This window comes from Engystomops pustulosus, chromosome 2 (assembly GCF_040894005.1).
Source record: "Engystomops pustulosus chromosome 2, aEngPut4.maternal, whole genome shotgun sequence".
Taxonomy (NCBI): domain Eukaryota; kingdom Metazoa; phylum Chordata; class Amphibia; order Anura; family Leptodactylidae; genus Engystomops; species Engystomops pustulosus.
In genome coordinates this window covers 157,359,649-157,376,045 of record NC_092412.1, presented here as the reverse complement: position 1 = coordinate 157,376,045, position 16,397 = coordinate 157,359,649, and the positions used below count along the sequence as shown (strand labels likewise).

At 45.0% G+C, this 16,397-nt stretch overlaps 2 protein-coding genes across 5 annotated transcripts in view; both read right to left on the bottom strand.

Annotated features, from left to right (window-relative positions):
* Nucleotides 1-14,864, bottom strand: part of ABHD10 (abhydrolase domain containing 10, depalmitoylase) — a 29,837-nt gene extending 14,973 nt beyond the window's left edge. The window contains exons 1-3 of one of the 2 annotated variants that reach the window (XM_072137105.1): nt 14,555-14,864; nt 12,735-12,879; nt 12,337-12,456 (exon numbers count right to left, since the gene is read on the bottom strand). In XM_072137105.1, the coding sequence (XP_071993206.1) occupies nt 12,337-12,456; nt 12,735-12,879; nt 14,555-14,647 (358 nt within the window). In that variant the 5' untranslated portion in view covers nt 14,648-14,864. Of the gene's footprint in view, nt 1-1,069; nt 1,225-12,336; nt 12,457-12,734; nt 12,880-14,554 lie in introns of those variants that run through there. The other variant, XM_072137107.1, reaches the window with a different exon arrangement.
* On the bottom strand, nt 4,598-6,818 carry LOC140118783 (uncharacterized). 3 transcript variants are annotated; one of them, XM_072137102.1, is made up of 3 exons: nt 5,790-6,818; nt 5,191-5,682; nt 4,598-5,118 (listed from the first exon to the last, which is right to left on the bottom strand). In XM_072137102.1, exons 1-3 carry the CDS (start codon nt 6,816-6,818, stop codon nt 4,816-4,818), a joined length of 1,824 nt encoding a protein of 607 aa, XP_071993203.1. In that variant the 3' UTR covers nt 4,598-4,815. The 3 variants fall into 3 exon arrangements, with proteins under 3 accessions (XP_071993203.1, XP_071993205.1, XP_071993204.1); XM_072137103.1 differs by having other exon boundaries at nt 4,600-5,323; nt 5,573-5,682; XM_072137104.1 differs by having other exon boundaries at nt 4,599-5,682.
* Nucleotides 14,865-16,397: the final 1,533 nt, after the last annotated feature.

Sequence of the window (16,397 nt, the reverse complement as noted above, 5' to 3'; positions counted from 1 at the left end):
TAATGATATCATTGAGAAGTGCTGCTCCTCCTCTATTTTCACTCCACTCCTGGTTTGGGCATCAAAAACTGCATCTGAAACACTGAACGTGTGGACCCAGCTGAAGGCTGCTGAAGTTGGCAGTGTGACAAGGTGCTTAACCAAAAAGTACTTAAACTTTTGAAAACAACAATTATGCCTTTGCAAGTTGGCCCAAGCTGTCATTCATGTATCCAATATTTCAGACTTGGGTTGTCATTACTTTTCCTTGCTCAAACAGCTTTCTTTTCACCTAAGGTCACCTCAGTAATACAGCCCCCTCGCTAATGTGCTAGAAAACAGCAGAAGAATTGACAAATAAAAGTTTGTTCACACGTGCAAACTGCAGCTCTCTGCATCACGCTTTCCATTATGGAAGATGATAACGGACACCTTTGGCTTTGCTACGGATAATAGAAAAAGAGTAACAATCCTTATACTTTTTCCTGCTATAAATAACAGAAGGCCTATTGGGAATGGAAGACCTTCTGCTGAGCTTTTTGTGTTTGGATTCCAATTTGCTAAAATGGTGAGTAACAGGCGCAGGTGTGAATTTGTCTAATATAGTAGATGTAGGCATTTCTGCTTATCATCCAATCCCGTTGACTTGTACAGAACTTTTCAGAAAGGAACGATGGATACCATTAAACAGAGGTGTGAACTGGCCCCAATAGATACCAGGACAGAAGCCAAAACAATGGGATCTTTTGGTGTGTCAGTGTGTGCTATGTCACACTTCTGGCACGTTACCTTATTTTCATTCTTTCGCTCTGAAACTAAGTAGAAATAAACTAGTGAACGACACTAAAGAAAGTATATGGTTAGCGTTGTATATAAGGAAGCTTCAGACACGTGTGAACACATAGGAATTGATGCGGCTAGTGACAAGACACCACGAGCCAGGGTACTAGCGGGTCAGAACACTGCCCGAGGGCAGAAGTTACTGGACTGCCCCGAACATCACCCCCCGCTTTCTGTGCAGGTAGGAAATCCTTCACGGCTCAGTGCAGGCTGCGCTCCTCCCGGCGGCCATTGCAGGGCGCACTCTCACCTGGAGGGGTGACCCTGGGCTGCAGGATGGCCGCTCCATGCTTGCACAGTCGCAGCACCCATGCGCCATGTCCTCCCAGCGCTCTAGACGCCATGGTTTGCCGTGAGTTCCGCCCAGCCTGAGATACCCGGAAGCGCAACCAGGAATCTCACTATTGGTCACGGTGACAGGGGCAGCACGTGACACGGCAGGGGACCGGAGAGGGTCGTTGCATCACGTGTTGAGTACCCCTTGAAGTATAGGTTGCGTTTAGAATGAAGGTGCTGAGGGTAGGACCTGCCATTCTATACGCTCTTTGCAGTGCCTTACAGGAGGTTCCTATAGAACGCCAATTCTAGCGCCTCACTACAGAACAAGTGGATTGTCTGTAAGGAGCAAGGGCATAACTACAAGGGTAGCAGCCACTATGGGGCCCTAGCATCTGGGTTATTGGGAGTGTAATAATAGTAATGTATATTTGTTGTAAATGTTTATATGTGATGTGTATAGGCTGCATGGATGTGCATGTGTACTCTATGTATAGGAATATAAATGTATGTGGTGGTAACTCACGTGTGTGTGTGTATATGTATGTATATATATAATTTTTTTTAAGGGGGACCCCATTCAGAAGTCTGCTATGGGCCCTGCCTGTCCTAGTTCCCCTGTTCTCGCACCCAAAGCACAAGCCCAAAAATCTGGCACTGCATCTCGGACCTGATCCCACTCCTTTTACTGCTTCCAATGTGTATGGCCATTTACATGCTTCCTCTTGGTAGACAGTACCTGGATATTGATCTGCAGCTTGTATTACCAAGGAATTTATCACAGGTGTCTGATCACAAAACTCTACTAGTTGCCCATGGAAACTAATCAGGGCTCAGCTTCCATTTTATAAGCTGCTTTGGGCAAATGAAAGCGGAGCTGGTATTTTTTTTCACATCAGTCATTTTGTCATATGGACACATATAGATTGGGTTTCTCTTTATGGCTTGAGTGATTTTTCACTGATGCCTTACTGAAACATTCTATTAAATGGAAATTTTTACACTTTTTTTTCCTCCCACTGATGAGTAGAACCCTGTCCTATGTGAGTTTACCAACAACTTTGGATAAGTAGAGAGAAAAAAAAAAAAGCTTTAATGTGTTTAAGGCCATTGAAAAGAATGGTTCAGTAAGGCCATGGTCACACGTTCCACTAGCAGTCCATTCATAACGCGATGCTAGCGCACAGGGGGGGCGATCCTCGGCCCAATCACACATGCATTTCCAGGGAAACGCATGTGCGTTCGGACCGAGTACCGCCTTTTGTGTGCTAGCCTCAGTAAGGCCTCAGGCATCAGTGAAAATAATCAGGAATAGAAGACCAATCTGTATGTGTTGATAAGTCCTTTCTCACTGAAGCCTTTTGGGCCTATATTCAATGTGACACCTAAAGGCATGTTTCTAGGTACTATAGAATCACACTTATCCAAATCTGAAGTGACACTACCTGCAGCCTTTAAAAGTGACTCACCTGGGATAATTACGACTCTTTCCTGGAAATTTTCACATGAACTCAGAGATTAGTTTATAGGTAAAAGTAGAAGATTATTATAGCACACAGCCCTAGCCCTGCTCCACCTTTCGGTACTGGAGAGGATTAGAATAGTCAAATATCTTTACCAACGTCTCAGCAACCATGGGGTCTCGAAAGAACATTCAAAGTGCTGAATTTGTGAAGCACACGTTGCATTTTGATCTGTTTTCATGGCATTTGAAACGCATTACAACAATTGAGATGAGGTGATTTTCCTCACTGTTTACACTTTTGTTTAAAAAACACATAATAAACATGATTTTACCTCATGCGTTAACCAATGTAAACAGTAATGTAATTAGGCAAATCACCTCATCAGCTGTTGCAATGCACTTCAAACACAAGGTGTGAATGCGCCCTTACAGAATGGTATGTTTACCTCCACATGTGTGTGGTGGTGAAAGTTATAGCTTAAAGGAGGACCTAAGTCAATAAGCATGTGGCAAACACACTTCTCCTTTAGCACCCGAGGGCAGTTCAGTCTGGCAAAGTAACCTTTGGGGAGATGTAGTAGCGTCTGTCACTAGCCCAGTGCAGAGCAGAACTAGACAGGACTCTGAAAGGGTGGATTAAGTATGCAGTCACACGCGAGTGACATGCCTCGTTGTACTGTATGACTGTGCAGAGAGAAAGTATATAAAAAAAAGTCACATCTTTATCACTAAATTATATCCTAATCTGCTTTGCAACTAATCATTTTATTATTGATAACCTTATTACAGTAAGTGTTGGTATGGAATTCTAAATTCTGGTATTTTGACTGCTCACCTCCTCCTGATCTATATCATGCATTTTTACTGCACTGCATTTTCACGGCGACAGGTCCCTTTAGCCCCTTAACGATCTGTGACGGATATATCCGCCACGGAGCTATGAAGGGTCTATGAAGAGGGCTCACGGGCTGAGCCCTCTTCATACAGAGATGGGCTTTGCCTGCGTCCTTAAGGCATTAATGATGTATGAAGAAGGCTGTGAGAATCTATAACACTGTAATGCAGTATATGGAAGGATAATTACCAAGGGTTAAAAGAACCTTTGGGAGGTCTAAAAATGAAAAAAGTAAAATACAACCAAATAAAATCATGAACATGTTAAGTATTGCCGCATCCCAAAAGTCATGATCGATCAGCATATAAAAATGGTTATTCCTGGCGGTGAACCCCGTAATACAAAATGGCACCCAAATGTCAGGAACGCCAATTATTTGCAACACACAATTTTTTATAAAAAGTGATTGAAAGGTCATATAGTCCCCACAATGGTAGCAATGTCAAAGTCATCATGTCTCTCCAAAAAAAAGTTATTGGCATCAGAATAGGGCAAAATGAAGGGGAAAAAAATTGTACAAAAGGTTTGTTTTATTTTTTTTTTTAAACCTAATAAAACTCCTGGAAGCAGGACCTGCTGTGACATCTTGTGTCCTACTGACTTCCAGTGGATGGAGGGGTCCCCTCAGCCATAACAGCTCCTAGAGGGAATGCCAAGCTTTAACAGGGTACATATTAAATGGGTGACCCTATTGAGTTCTTATACTTACTCTGTTATGGTTTAGTATAAGTGGTCAATCCTTTCAAGGGGTTAAATCCCAAATATGTGGTCAGTCTTACATCTGCATTTCCAGGTTACATTTAAGAAAATAGAATCATTACTGACCAATCACAACACAAACTTTATTTCCCACTGTTCATAATATGGATTGGGTGCTTAATTCCATAAAGGTTTATAAACTTGCCCCAACATAAAAAAAACTGTTGTATATTCCACCATTTTGTAGTCATTAGAGACATTTGTGCAGAATGGCATCAACTGTCATAGCTTTTAGACATTGAAAATTGTGAATTAGACTCACCGGTAATTCGGTTTCCATCTAGTCCTCCATGACGGCCCACTAGGAGGATGACCCTTGACCTCTGTAGGGACAGGAAGCAGAGAGGTTAAAAGCCTCCCCCCACATCCTCCCGCCAGTGTCTACCAAATAACTACACCGGTGGAAGATACAACATATTTTTATTCTGTCTTGTTAGAATCACATACAGAATTTTCAAAGAAGTGAAAGAAACATGGGAGGGAAAAATATATAGGCCGTCATGGAGGACTAGATGGAAACCGAATTACCGGTGAGTCTAATTCACAATTTCCATAACGTCCCCCATGACGGCCCACTAGGAGATCTACAAAATTAGTAGAGTTAGGGTGGGACCACAGCCTGGAGAACCTTCTGACCGAAGGCGAGATCCTGTGAGTTGGGTAAGTCCAGCCGATAGTGTTTTGCAAAGGTGGATGAAGAAACCCAGGTGGCGGCTCTGCAGATTTGTTCAAGAGAAGCGCCCCTCTTCTCTGCCCAGGAGGCGGATATGGCTCTGGTGGAATGGGCTTTAAGGTTAGGAGGAACTTCCTTCCCCTGTTCTGTGTAACAGGAGGCTATGGCAGTCTTTAACCATCTGGCGATCGTGGTTTTGGATGCCTTTACCCCTTTGTTCTTCCCCTGAAACTGAACAAAGAGATTGTGATCTTTGCGCCAAGGTTTCGTAGCTTTTAAGTACTCTAAGACCGAGCGCCTTACATCCAGGGAATGCCACTCCAATTCCTTGCTTGAAGAAGGATTCCCGTAGAATGATGGAAGAATTATTTCTTGGTTCTTGTGAAACCTGGACGCCACTTTAGGAACAAAGCTTGGATCCAGAGTCAAAGTTATCCTGTCGGGGAGAATACACATATAGGGTTCTCTAATAGAAATGGCTTGGAGTTCCCCCAGCCTTCTAGCTGAGGTCACAGCTACTAATAAGGAAGTTTTTAAGGTTAGGTTTTTTATACTAGCGTCTTTTAAAGGCTCAAAGGGAGGCCTGGAGAGAGCATCTAGAACCAGGGAGAGATCCCAGGAGGGAACCCGTTTCAGAACCTGAGGCCTAATTCTATTTGCAGCAGCAATAAATCTTTTGACCCACCTGTGGTCCGCCAGGGGTTGGTCGAAGAATGCGCTCAGAGCCGAAATTTGGACTTTCAAAGTGCTAGTAGAAAGACCAATTTCTAGTCCTTTTTGCAGGAAGTCTAGTACCTGTAAAATATTTGGGTTAGACTGAGAGGGGGGTTAGCCCCACAAAAGGTCACAAACTTTTTCCATATCTTATGGTATATGGCGAAAGTAACCTTTTTCCTACTTGCCTTCAACGTAGTTATTACGGCCCGAGAGAGACCTTGGGACCTTAGGAACTCGAACTCAGGATCCAAGCCGCCAGACGGAGTCTTCCTGGATCGGGATGGAAAATCGGACCTTGGTATAGCAGGTCCTTCTGAATCGGTAGAATAAAGGGTTGCTGGACAGATAGGGACCTCAGCAGTGGGTACCAGCTTCTTTTTGGCCAGTTTGGGCAGATCAGGATCACCCTTGACCGGTCGAGCAAGATTTTCCTGAGTACTCTCGCAATTAGGGGAATTGGGGGAAAGGCATACATAAGACTTCCGCTCCAACGATGGCTGAACGCGTCCAAGTGATCTCTGGACTCGCCGGCCTCCAGAGAGAAGTATTGTTGGCATTTTGAATTCTCCCTCGTGGCGAATAGGTCTATTTGGGGCATGCCCCAGACGCTGGTTAGATGTAGGAAGGTTTCCTGGTTGAGACACCATTCGTTCGGTAGGATCTCTCTCCTGCTGAGATAATCCGCTTCTCTGTTGAGGGATCCCTTCAAATGAGTGGCAGAGATGGAAAGGATGTTTTCTTCCGCCCACTGGAAGATGGTACGAGCCAGACTCGATAATACTGGAGATCTTGTACCCCCTTGTCTCCTTAAATAGGACACTGTCGAGACGTTGTCCGAGAGAATGTGGATATGATGATCCCTCAGATAGGCTGTGTTCGATCTTAGCGCTTCCCAGACCGCTCTTAACTCCCTGTAGTTTGAGCTGCTTTTTGCTTGGGCTAGAGTCCAGGACCCCTGCTCGTAGTGGGAAGGAAGGATTGCTCCCCAGCCTGAGCTGCTTGCGTCCGTCACTATGGTGATGGTTGGGAGGTGGTGCCAACATACTCCTTTCTCTAGGTTCCTTGATTCCATCCACCACAGCAGGTCCCTCTTTACAAAGGAAGGAATCCGGATCTTCTTGTCTAGACCTGAAGACTTCCTGTTCCAGAAGGTTAGGATCCAACTCTGAAGGATCCGAGTATGGCTCTGACTCCAGGCGACCGCAGGTAGGCATGCTGTGAGGAGCCCCAGGATCTTCATCGCCTGTCTGACTGGTACAGAGTCCTTCCGTCTGAATGAACGAATCTGATGCCTTATGTTGGATATTTTCTCCTGAGGAAGAAAAGACATTTGGTGAGTTGAGTCTAGAATGATCCCTAGAAAGGTCTTTCGAGTGGAGGGTACTAAACTTGATTTTTTCAGGTTGATTAACCACCCCAACTCTGTTAAAATTCTTAGGGAAGACTCTCTTGCCAAGATTAGTTTTTGTTTGTCTTTCCCTATAATTAGCAAATCGTCTAGGTAAGGGATGATTGATATGTCTTGTAGTCTTAAAAAGGCTACCACCTCCACCATGATCTTGGTAAAGACCCTTGGAGCCGATGAAATACCGAATGGAAGTGCACGGAATTGAAAGTGTAAGACAGAGCCCTCGGGAGAGAGAACCGAGAATCTTAGGAATCTCTGAGATGAGGGGTGAATAGGTACATGGTAATATGCGTCTTTTAGATCTAAAGTGCACATATAGGAGCCTGTGTGAATAAGTTGGGTAGCTGTTCTTACCGACTCCATGCGAAATCTTCTGTAAACGATGAAGCGGTTTAGCTCTTTCAAGTTGATAATTAGGCGATTTGATCCGTCTGGTTTTTTGACGAGGAACAACGGGGAGTAGAATCCCAATTTTTCTTGTTCTTGAGGGACCGGCACCACCACTCCCATGTGGATTAGATGAAACACTTCCTGCCAAATGAAGGAATGTGTAGAATGAGAGAGAGAGGGTAAGGGAGCGACAAACCTTGGAGAAGGGGGGGGTGATGAGAATTCTATCCTGTAGCCTGATTCCAAGATAGATAGTACCCAGGGATTCGAGGTGACCTTTGTCCACTGGGATAGGAAACCCAGGAGACGCCCCCCCACTCTGGCGTCATTGTTTCTTGTTTCCTGGACCCTCTGGGAGGTTAGAGAAAAGGAAACCCCTTCCCCTTCCTCCTTTGGGATAACTCCACCGTCCTTGCTTACCTTTGCCACGGTAAGTCTCTCCGGTGTTCCTAAAAGGACGAAAGGAAGATTTCTTGGGTACTGTTTTGGACTCTGGAAATCCCCTTTTTCTGTCGGACGCCTTTTCGAGTATAGCGTCCAATTCGGGTCCGAACACAAAGTCTCCGGAGAAAGGAATGCTGCACAATTTGGATTTAGAGCGGATGTCCCCGCTCCACTGTTTCAGCCATAAGGCCCTCCTGGTGGCATTGGTAAGAGCTCCTTCTTTTGCAGCAAACCTTATTCCTTCGGCAGATGCGTCAGCAAGGAAGGCAGTAGCAGATCTTAACAATGGTATGCTTTCCAGTAAGTCTTCTCTGGGAGTACCCTCCCGGATATGGGACTCTAATTTCCCCAGCCAGAAATATAGTGTTCTTGCTACCGAAGTGGCTCCTAAGTTCGATTTTAGGCTTAGCATGGAAGTTTCCCACGCTTTCTTTAAAAGGGCTTCTGATTTCCTGTCCATTGGGTCTCTTAGCTGAGCCGAATCTTCAAAGGGCAGGTCCATCTTCCTAGAGACCTTGGAAACCTGTACATCAACTTTGGGGAACGAGTCCCAATCCTTTGACTCTTCAGGGTCGAAGACTAAGCGTTTCCTGAAATTCTTAGAGACCGCGATTTTCCTCTCAGGGTCTCTCCATTCCTGACTAATTAGACCCCTAAGGGTATCATTGAGGGGAAAGACACGCTGTTTCCTGGCTTTGAGTCCCCCAAATAGTTCATCTTCGCGAGAAAGAGGGGGTTCCTCGTCCTCGAGGTTCAATGTATCTCTCATAGCTTTCAGAAGATCGTCCAGATCCTCATTTTGGAATAAGTAGCGGGAACATGTTGCCTGCTCACGATCCTGATGATCCTGGTCTCCCGCCAGAGAGCAGGAGGGAGAGTCTGAAATACACCCCTCTTCTTCCTCTGAGGAGGAAGCCGATACTATCCGAGCTTTCTTACGTGGGGGTGGGGCTCCCTGCGTAGCCGCTGCCACTGAAGAAACCACCTTCTCGTCTATAAAGGACTTAAGCTCGTCCATAAAAGACGTCTTCTCCTCCCGCATGAATTCTTCTATGCAGAGTCTGCAGATCGGTTTCTTATAGCCCTCTAGTAGTGTACGGAAGCACATACTGCATTTTTTAACAGGAATCCTGCTTTTTTCAGGTTTTTCTCTACTCTTTTCCTTTCCTGATTTCTCTTCCTTGCCTTTCCCCTTAGAAACTTGCTCCTAGGGAAGGAAGGCAAGGAGACAATGACTTGGAGCTTACACAAAAAACAGTTGTATATGTTGCCATACAGCACCACTCACGTGCACCGGGGGGTGGAGTAGGCCCAAGTCTGCCTCATCAGCCATTATGATGTCTGGGACGGCCGGCCAAGAAGAAAACGAGTCATAGACCTCAGACCAACTGACTACCCGCTATTTGAGGATTTAAATACCTGCATGGGGAGCCCATCCCCCTGTCGGTGGCTCCTACTGCGTCCCGCGCCCGGTCCGCGGTCACTTCCGGTCGCGACCGGAAGTCGTCATCGAACAGGGGGAATTCTGGGAAACGTAGTTTCCTGCGTCCGCGCGAGAGTCTGGTGACCAGCCCGCCGGAGAGGACGCCAGCCGGAACGAAGATAACGTCCAGGGAGAGCCCGCAGCCGCCGGGCTAACCGAGGATCTGTCCGGAGGGGAACTTGGACCGCAGTCGGCGTAACCCCAGGTAAGGCTTGGTGAGTATGGAGATCCTTCTCCGTTTTTTTTTTTTTTTTTCAAAACGTCCCCCCCCCCCTTAGGAGGAGAGAGACCCTCTCTTGACCTGACCCCTGTAGGGACAGGAAGACACTGGCGGGAGGATGTGGGGGGAGGCTTTTAACCTCTCTGCTTCCTGTCCCTACAGAGGTCAAGGGTCATCCTCCTAGTGGGCCGTCATGGGGGACGTTATGGAAATAAGAAGATTCTCATGGAATTTAAAGGGGTTGGTCACTTTTAATGTGTTCCATTAAACACAGCTAGCATGTATAAATACCTGTGTCTTTGCTTCCTTTGAGAGCCGCATCGTAAACAATTGCCCAAACGGAGAGAATGGTATAAGCTACAACATGAACCAATAATTATTATATTACCTGGTGATCCCGCTGATCAAACTTGGCCGAAGAGGTAACATGCCCATTTGAGGCTAGTTATAAGCTGAAGTTGTCATGTGGCTGCACAACCAATTAACCACAAAGCATAGGATAACACCAGATCTGGATCAGCAAAGTATTTGACATATCTATTGTTATATGTTTTTTCATGGCGCTCCCTGTTGGCCATATTTTTAAAAACCCCTTAAATAAGCTAGGCACAGTACCTCAACAGCCACATGGTGCAACATCTTGATACACAATAAGGTTACATGCACACACATGTTTTTTGCTGGCCATGTGCTAATCGTTGTTTCAATGGCTAGCACAAGGCCATTTCTGAGGACTCATACACACAGCTATGGTTTCCACAGCCCTATGCAAGAGCCAACTGCGTGAGTAGACCAGTTGTGTGTAATGTTGTCCCCACCTAAATTTATGTTTTACCAAGACTGAGCTCCAAGAAAATGATTCCCTGCTTAATGTTTTATGACCAGATTTCCTTCAGAATCTTGTGTGAATATTTTATGGAGGGAATCTTCATCAGACAAAGTCAGTACAGTTCCTTTCATCTGACTTCTTGTGTCCCAAGTGACATTTGTTCTGTCCTTAAGTGGTGCATTCATATGGCGATGACAAATGACCTTGTTCCCTTGGGTATCCTGAGTGAAAAGTTGACTTCCAGATTGACTGGGAAGCACATCATCTTTATAACACACCTGAGGATACATTGAAGGGTCCTTTATGTTATCCTGGTACTTGGAGGAGAAAACAGTGGTCTGGTATGTCAAAGGAGATGTCAGAGACTTGTCTTGTGATCTGCACACTGTGGTGCTGGACAAGCGTCTGCCAGGGTTTTCAAGCTTCTCCAACTGGCAGCTCTGGTCATTGTTTTCATTCTGTCCAGAACTTGCTAACTCTTCTGCATTTCTATGTATGTCAGAGAAATAGAGATTTTCTTGGATTTCAAGTTCACAATATTTATAGGTTTCACTTGGACAAATAGAATCTCCTGTGGGGATAAAAATACTTAAATTACCATCAAATCTTACATGCATTTTAGGGCTTGACATAACCAGGACAACTATTAATCAGCTTCGGTGGCCAAGCTTTGCTTTCTGACCTTCAAGGAAATCTACCACTACGTTATAGCCGTATTCACCCTTAATGCTGCTGGGGAACTCCCTGCAGGGTGAATACAGTTTATCCCGCAAAAAACATTTATCTTTATTTTAATGAAGCACAAGGGGGGAGCTTTACAGCTATTACATGGCTCTCAAAGCACCCACCTTTCCAATCACAGCAGCAGGGAGTATGATCTCTGGTGCTACCACCAGATTGCGGCAGAAGCTGGGGAGGGGAGTAAGCAGGCAGATGCAAGCGCATGGAGGGGCACTTGTGTTTCATTTTATAAAGAAAAAAAAGATTGAGCACCTGGAGTGCCAGTTTCCATCCTAAGCTCCATAGAATGCTACATAGGACATAGAGCAAAGCCCACAGATTGAGCCGATGATGAAAGTCAGCATCACTGGGCAGCCAAGGGGACATGCATATTGCCAATCAGGGGGAGGTCACAACAGACAGACACTCCGAGATCAGATGTTTGTCCTTGTCTGGTGGAAAGGGATAAAGGTTTATCATTACCTCTTAATGCTGCATTCCTTATTTATATAATAAAGTGGGCCGGGCATTTAATAAGTAGGAGTCAATGAACTGGGCTTTGACCAATGCATTTCCCACCCTAGGCTTATACAGTACTCAAGTAAATAAGTTCTCATTTTTTTGTGGTAAAATTAGGTGCCCCAACTTATTTTTGGTCGGCTTAGGCTGGAGTGTATACGGTAAATGAAAATCCTGGCTCATCCAGCAAAAAACACCTTACATAGGTCCATGCACAGAAGTAGGAAAAAGTTATTGACCTCAGAATATGGTGAAATGGCAAAGTTTTCTTTTGGTGCAAAACATAATAAAACCTATATACAGATTTGGTATCTCCAAGATTGTACCGGGGGGTGGGGGTTCCATTTGGATTGTATCGCGAAGTCCGTAAAATAGAGCCCTCAAGAAAATGCTGCAAATTGTTTTTTTTCTTTCAATTTCAGCATATTAGAAAATTTTTTACAGCTTTACAGTGCGTGTAATTTGTAGTCGAACAGTTTAATATTCCAATTTAACCCTTAGTCCTTAATAAGATCCGCCAATATTAAAAAATTCCCCCTAGTGTGTCCACGACAGCTTGTAGCCAATGAACTACACTAATACTACACAGCTTGGCGTTATATTTATTTAAAAAAAAAGTGCTATACAGTGCTAGTAATCCTGTTTTTTATATGGTCATTTCTTCAGTGACATTGGGGGTCTATAGATCACACACTTATTGCATAATATAGATAACATACTTGTAGGAGAATGGTTCATCACATCCTGTGCTTCTAGTGCATTTCTTTTCTCACAATCTGGAGACGTTTCTTCAGTCAATATATTATTATCCGCAATGCATGACCGTTTGCTCCTGTTGCCTAAAAAATACAATACTATGTTGAAAAAAATTGCGATCATTGCCAAGAATAAGGCTCATTTGCACGTGATTCTCTATAGCACCTTTTCCTTATGTAATGAAACAACACATTTCAATCAATAACTGCAGTTCTTATGTTTGGAAGAATATTTACACAGAAGTGATAGTCTAGTTGGAAGTCTTGATGTAATAAATTGTAACCCAGAAGGAAGAAATAAAAAAGTGGGGTCAGCTGTGGCAACATGGCAATCCTCCTTGAACTATAATACAAATCATTACCATCCAGGGAGAAGAAGGAATACATGGAAGTCTGCTTGGTGCAAAGCTGCGGAGATTTGGTTTGTGTGAACTCCACAAGCACAGAATCTGTGGGCTGTCTTCTTGAAAGTGGATTAAATCGGGAAGAAATGCAGGGGATGATGGTCTGAAATAGAAAGAGTCAACATGTAGACAATTAATTGGTGTTTCCACCCTAGACATTCATGGCACGGACACAGGATAGCTGCCAGCAGAAGCAGCACTAATATTTGTCTAACCTAGCTGTGTGTTTCTTAATAACTTGATTATTGTATCATAATGGTGATAACACCTTATGGTGTTGGCCACTTTAATGTAAAATTGGTCTTGGGGGGAGATTTGTGAAAATAATGTTATTACCTTTATTAGGAGTTCTTTAGCACAGCCCCGTTTTTGATTGGTGATCCAACAGACTCTTCTCTACCTTTCTTTTTCTCCTTGCTGTCCGTCCTAGGCTGCCCACAGACAGGGGGAACACGTAATGTCCCTCCCGTCCTGTGTGCGCTCCCCCGATGTAACCTTTCCAATGAGCGCTCACAGCTGCATGAGCAGAGGCACAGCTCTGTAGTACAGCACATGCATGGAATGGTACTTGCCATGGGGGAGGGGGGGGGGGGGGGGAGATATCTTTTGTAAGAACACATGCCCATATTATTTTTCAGCTAAGGCAGCCAATCCCTTTAAACATGCCCCATGTATGTGGGAGTCCAAGTCAGGGAAATTGAGGAAACAGGTATGGCTTACCGTCTCTACAGGCCTGTGTACTGCAGAGAGTGCTGCCGCCATCATTGCCCTGCAAGTACATGGAAAGTCTGTGTGCATTTCCAGACATCTGGCTTATTTGTAGGAGTAAAACCGTCTGTAAAAGCATCTATGACGCTTTCACAGGTGTAAATGTGAACCCTGGATGAAAATCGCACATTCTAACCTGCAGCTATTGTCATATTTCCATGTTGGAAACTGTCTGTTCACGCATTAGTGGCCAATAGGGATTCTCTATTTACACTCCCAGTGTTTGGGAGAAAGGTGCTCACTCCTCCATAGAGAAGCAAGCGGCTGGTTCCGTAACACAGCAAGATATAGGACATGTCCTATATTTCGCCAGTCACTGTGCAGTGAGACAACGTGTGCTCCTAAAACAGTGACCGGGCCATAGGCGTCGATGGGGAATGATATTTGCCCACATATTGGTCCCCATTACGTTCGTGTGAGTCTTAACTTCAATAGGTGATTGCAGAAGGAGTCTGTGTAATGCCATTTGAAACAAACCAAATGCCAGGCTGAATGCATCCCTGCCAACTGGTTTATTGCAACATACCACTATTCCCCAGTGTAGTGTGCAAAAGAACAATAGGAGAGATTCATCAAGTCTGGCAGTGCCAGAGTGAGGTCTGTTTAATTTGGCCTTTTCAAAGGAAATCTACTATCAAACTCAAGTATGATAAACCAGGGTCACTGTGGCATTAAAATCAACTTTTAAAATGATGCTAATACTACCATGGCTACTCTGTTACTTGGCTTTACATAATGTTACACTGTCCCTCGCCACTGAGAATACAGTACTAAGTGCTCACTGCACAAGTGCTGAGCATGTAGGGGGATGGTGAGACAGCATTATGCCAGGAAGGAATGCAGCACACTTATGAAGCAATGCCAGGCTGTGCCCATTACTAGGTTATCACCACTGTTCTGTGAGGAAAGAATCAATGAAAGCCGCAGAAAACAAGATAGACATAATGGCTATACATATGTTTCCTGGTCTGACACCTGCGGTACATTACTACACACTACTATCACACTACCTGATGGGATTTCTTCTTCAGCTGTGACGCGTCGAGCCAGACCCCACACTCTTCAGGCTGCGGCAATGGTCGGACGCGCTTTCTGCTCTTCATCTCCGCACACAGAGCGCCGGGGGCGGAAGGAAGAAGGGACACTGCTGGACTGACGCTGCGATTCACTTTCCAATTTCCCGCGTTGGGTCCTCGTAGTGAGGTGTCCTACGCACTGCCTGTATCCCGCTGTCTACAGCCATGGCTGTCCACAATGCTGCCTACTACCTGTTGTCTGAGCCTCCTACGACAAAGCCGTAACAAAAGAGCTGCTTGACACGAAGTAGAACAAAAAGATATTGTAGGCGGAGCCTGCAGCGTTCAAGGGTTATGAGAAAATCGAAAATCAATGGTTTGATTTATGATGTGAACCCACATAGCAGTGATGACGACCCTTTTAGAGACCGAGTGCCCAAACTGCAAACAAAACCTAATTACTTATCGCAAAGTGCCAGTAAACTGACGGTTTAGTTTAGAATCAATTTACACAGGACTGTCTGAGCTCGGATTCCAGCAGTCCTATACACACTGAAACGACCTTTAAAGGAAACCTACCACTTTAAAATGACCCTTCTGACCCACAAATACCTTAAGCTAGCTCAGGATGAGCTGATGCCGAACCATATTTTCAATTAAACCAGAAACCGCTGTATTTGTAGAAAAATGATTTTGTTGTGGTAGTAAAATCTGTCTTCGGCGCTTCTGTAAGCGTCATGCGGCGCGCACCCCGGACCCTGCTCCGCGGTCACGCTCTCGTCAGCGCCGCTCCCGTCACTAATTTTGCAGTGCCCGAGAGCCGGTGACGTCACCGAGCTCTCGGGCACACTAGCGCATGCGCACCACCTCCTCCCGGCGCGTCGCTGCCGGATCCCATTGCGCATGCGTGAAGTCCCGAAGCCTCGCGATACTACGAGGCTTCGGGACTTCGCGCATGCGCAATGGGATCCGGCCGCGACGCGCCGGGAGGAGGTGGTGCGCATGCGCTAGTGTGCCCGAGAGCTCGGTGACGTCACCGGCTCTCGGGCACTGCAAAATTAGTGACGGGAGCGGCGCTGACGAGAGCGTGACCGCGGAGCAGGGTCCGGGGTGCGCGCCGCATGACGCTTACAGAAGCGCCGAAGACAGATTTTACTACCACAACAAAATCATTTTTCTACAAATACAGCGGTTTCTGGTTTAATTGAAAATATGGTTCGGCATCAGCTCATCCTGAGCTAGCTTAAGGTATTTGTGGGTCAGAAGGGTCATTTTAAAGTGGTAGGTTTCCTTTAACTTCATCACCATTTTACATCACATAAAAGAGTAATAAAAAGTTATCAAAAGGTTACGCAGTCTTCAAAATGGTAGCAATGAAAACAACGGCTCATTAAGCAAAAAGATCACACCTCCCCAGCTCCGTACACTAAAGTTATTAGTGTCACAAGATGGCGAAACTATATTCTTTTTCGTACACTGTTTTAATTATTTAAAAAGTATTAAAACACAATAAAACCTACAAATCTGGTATCACTGTGATTTTACCGAACCAAAGAATAAAGGAGACAAATGATTTGGAGCGCACAGTGAAAGTATTAAAATCCAGTTTCCCAGTACACAACATGGAATAATAAATGAGAAGTAAAATATGTTACGCAAAAAATAAGCCCTCACACAGGTATAAATATATAAATGCACATATAAATATATAATATATGCATATACATAAATACATACATAGAAATACATATGTTACTTACTCTTCGGTTGTCCAAGGTGGCGGCCATGCTGGCTGGCAGATGTTCAGGTGTCTGTTGTTCCGGGGAGGGGAGGGGGT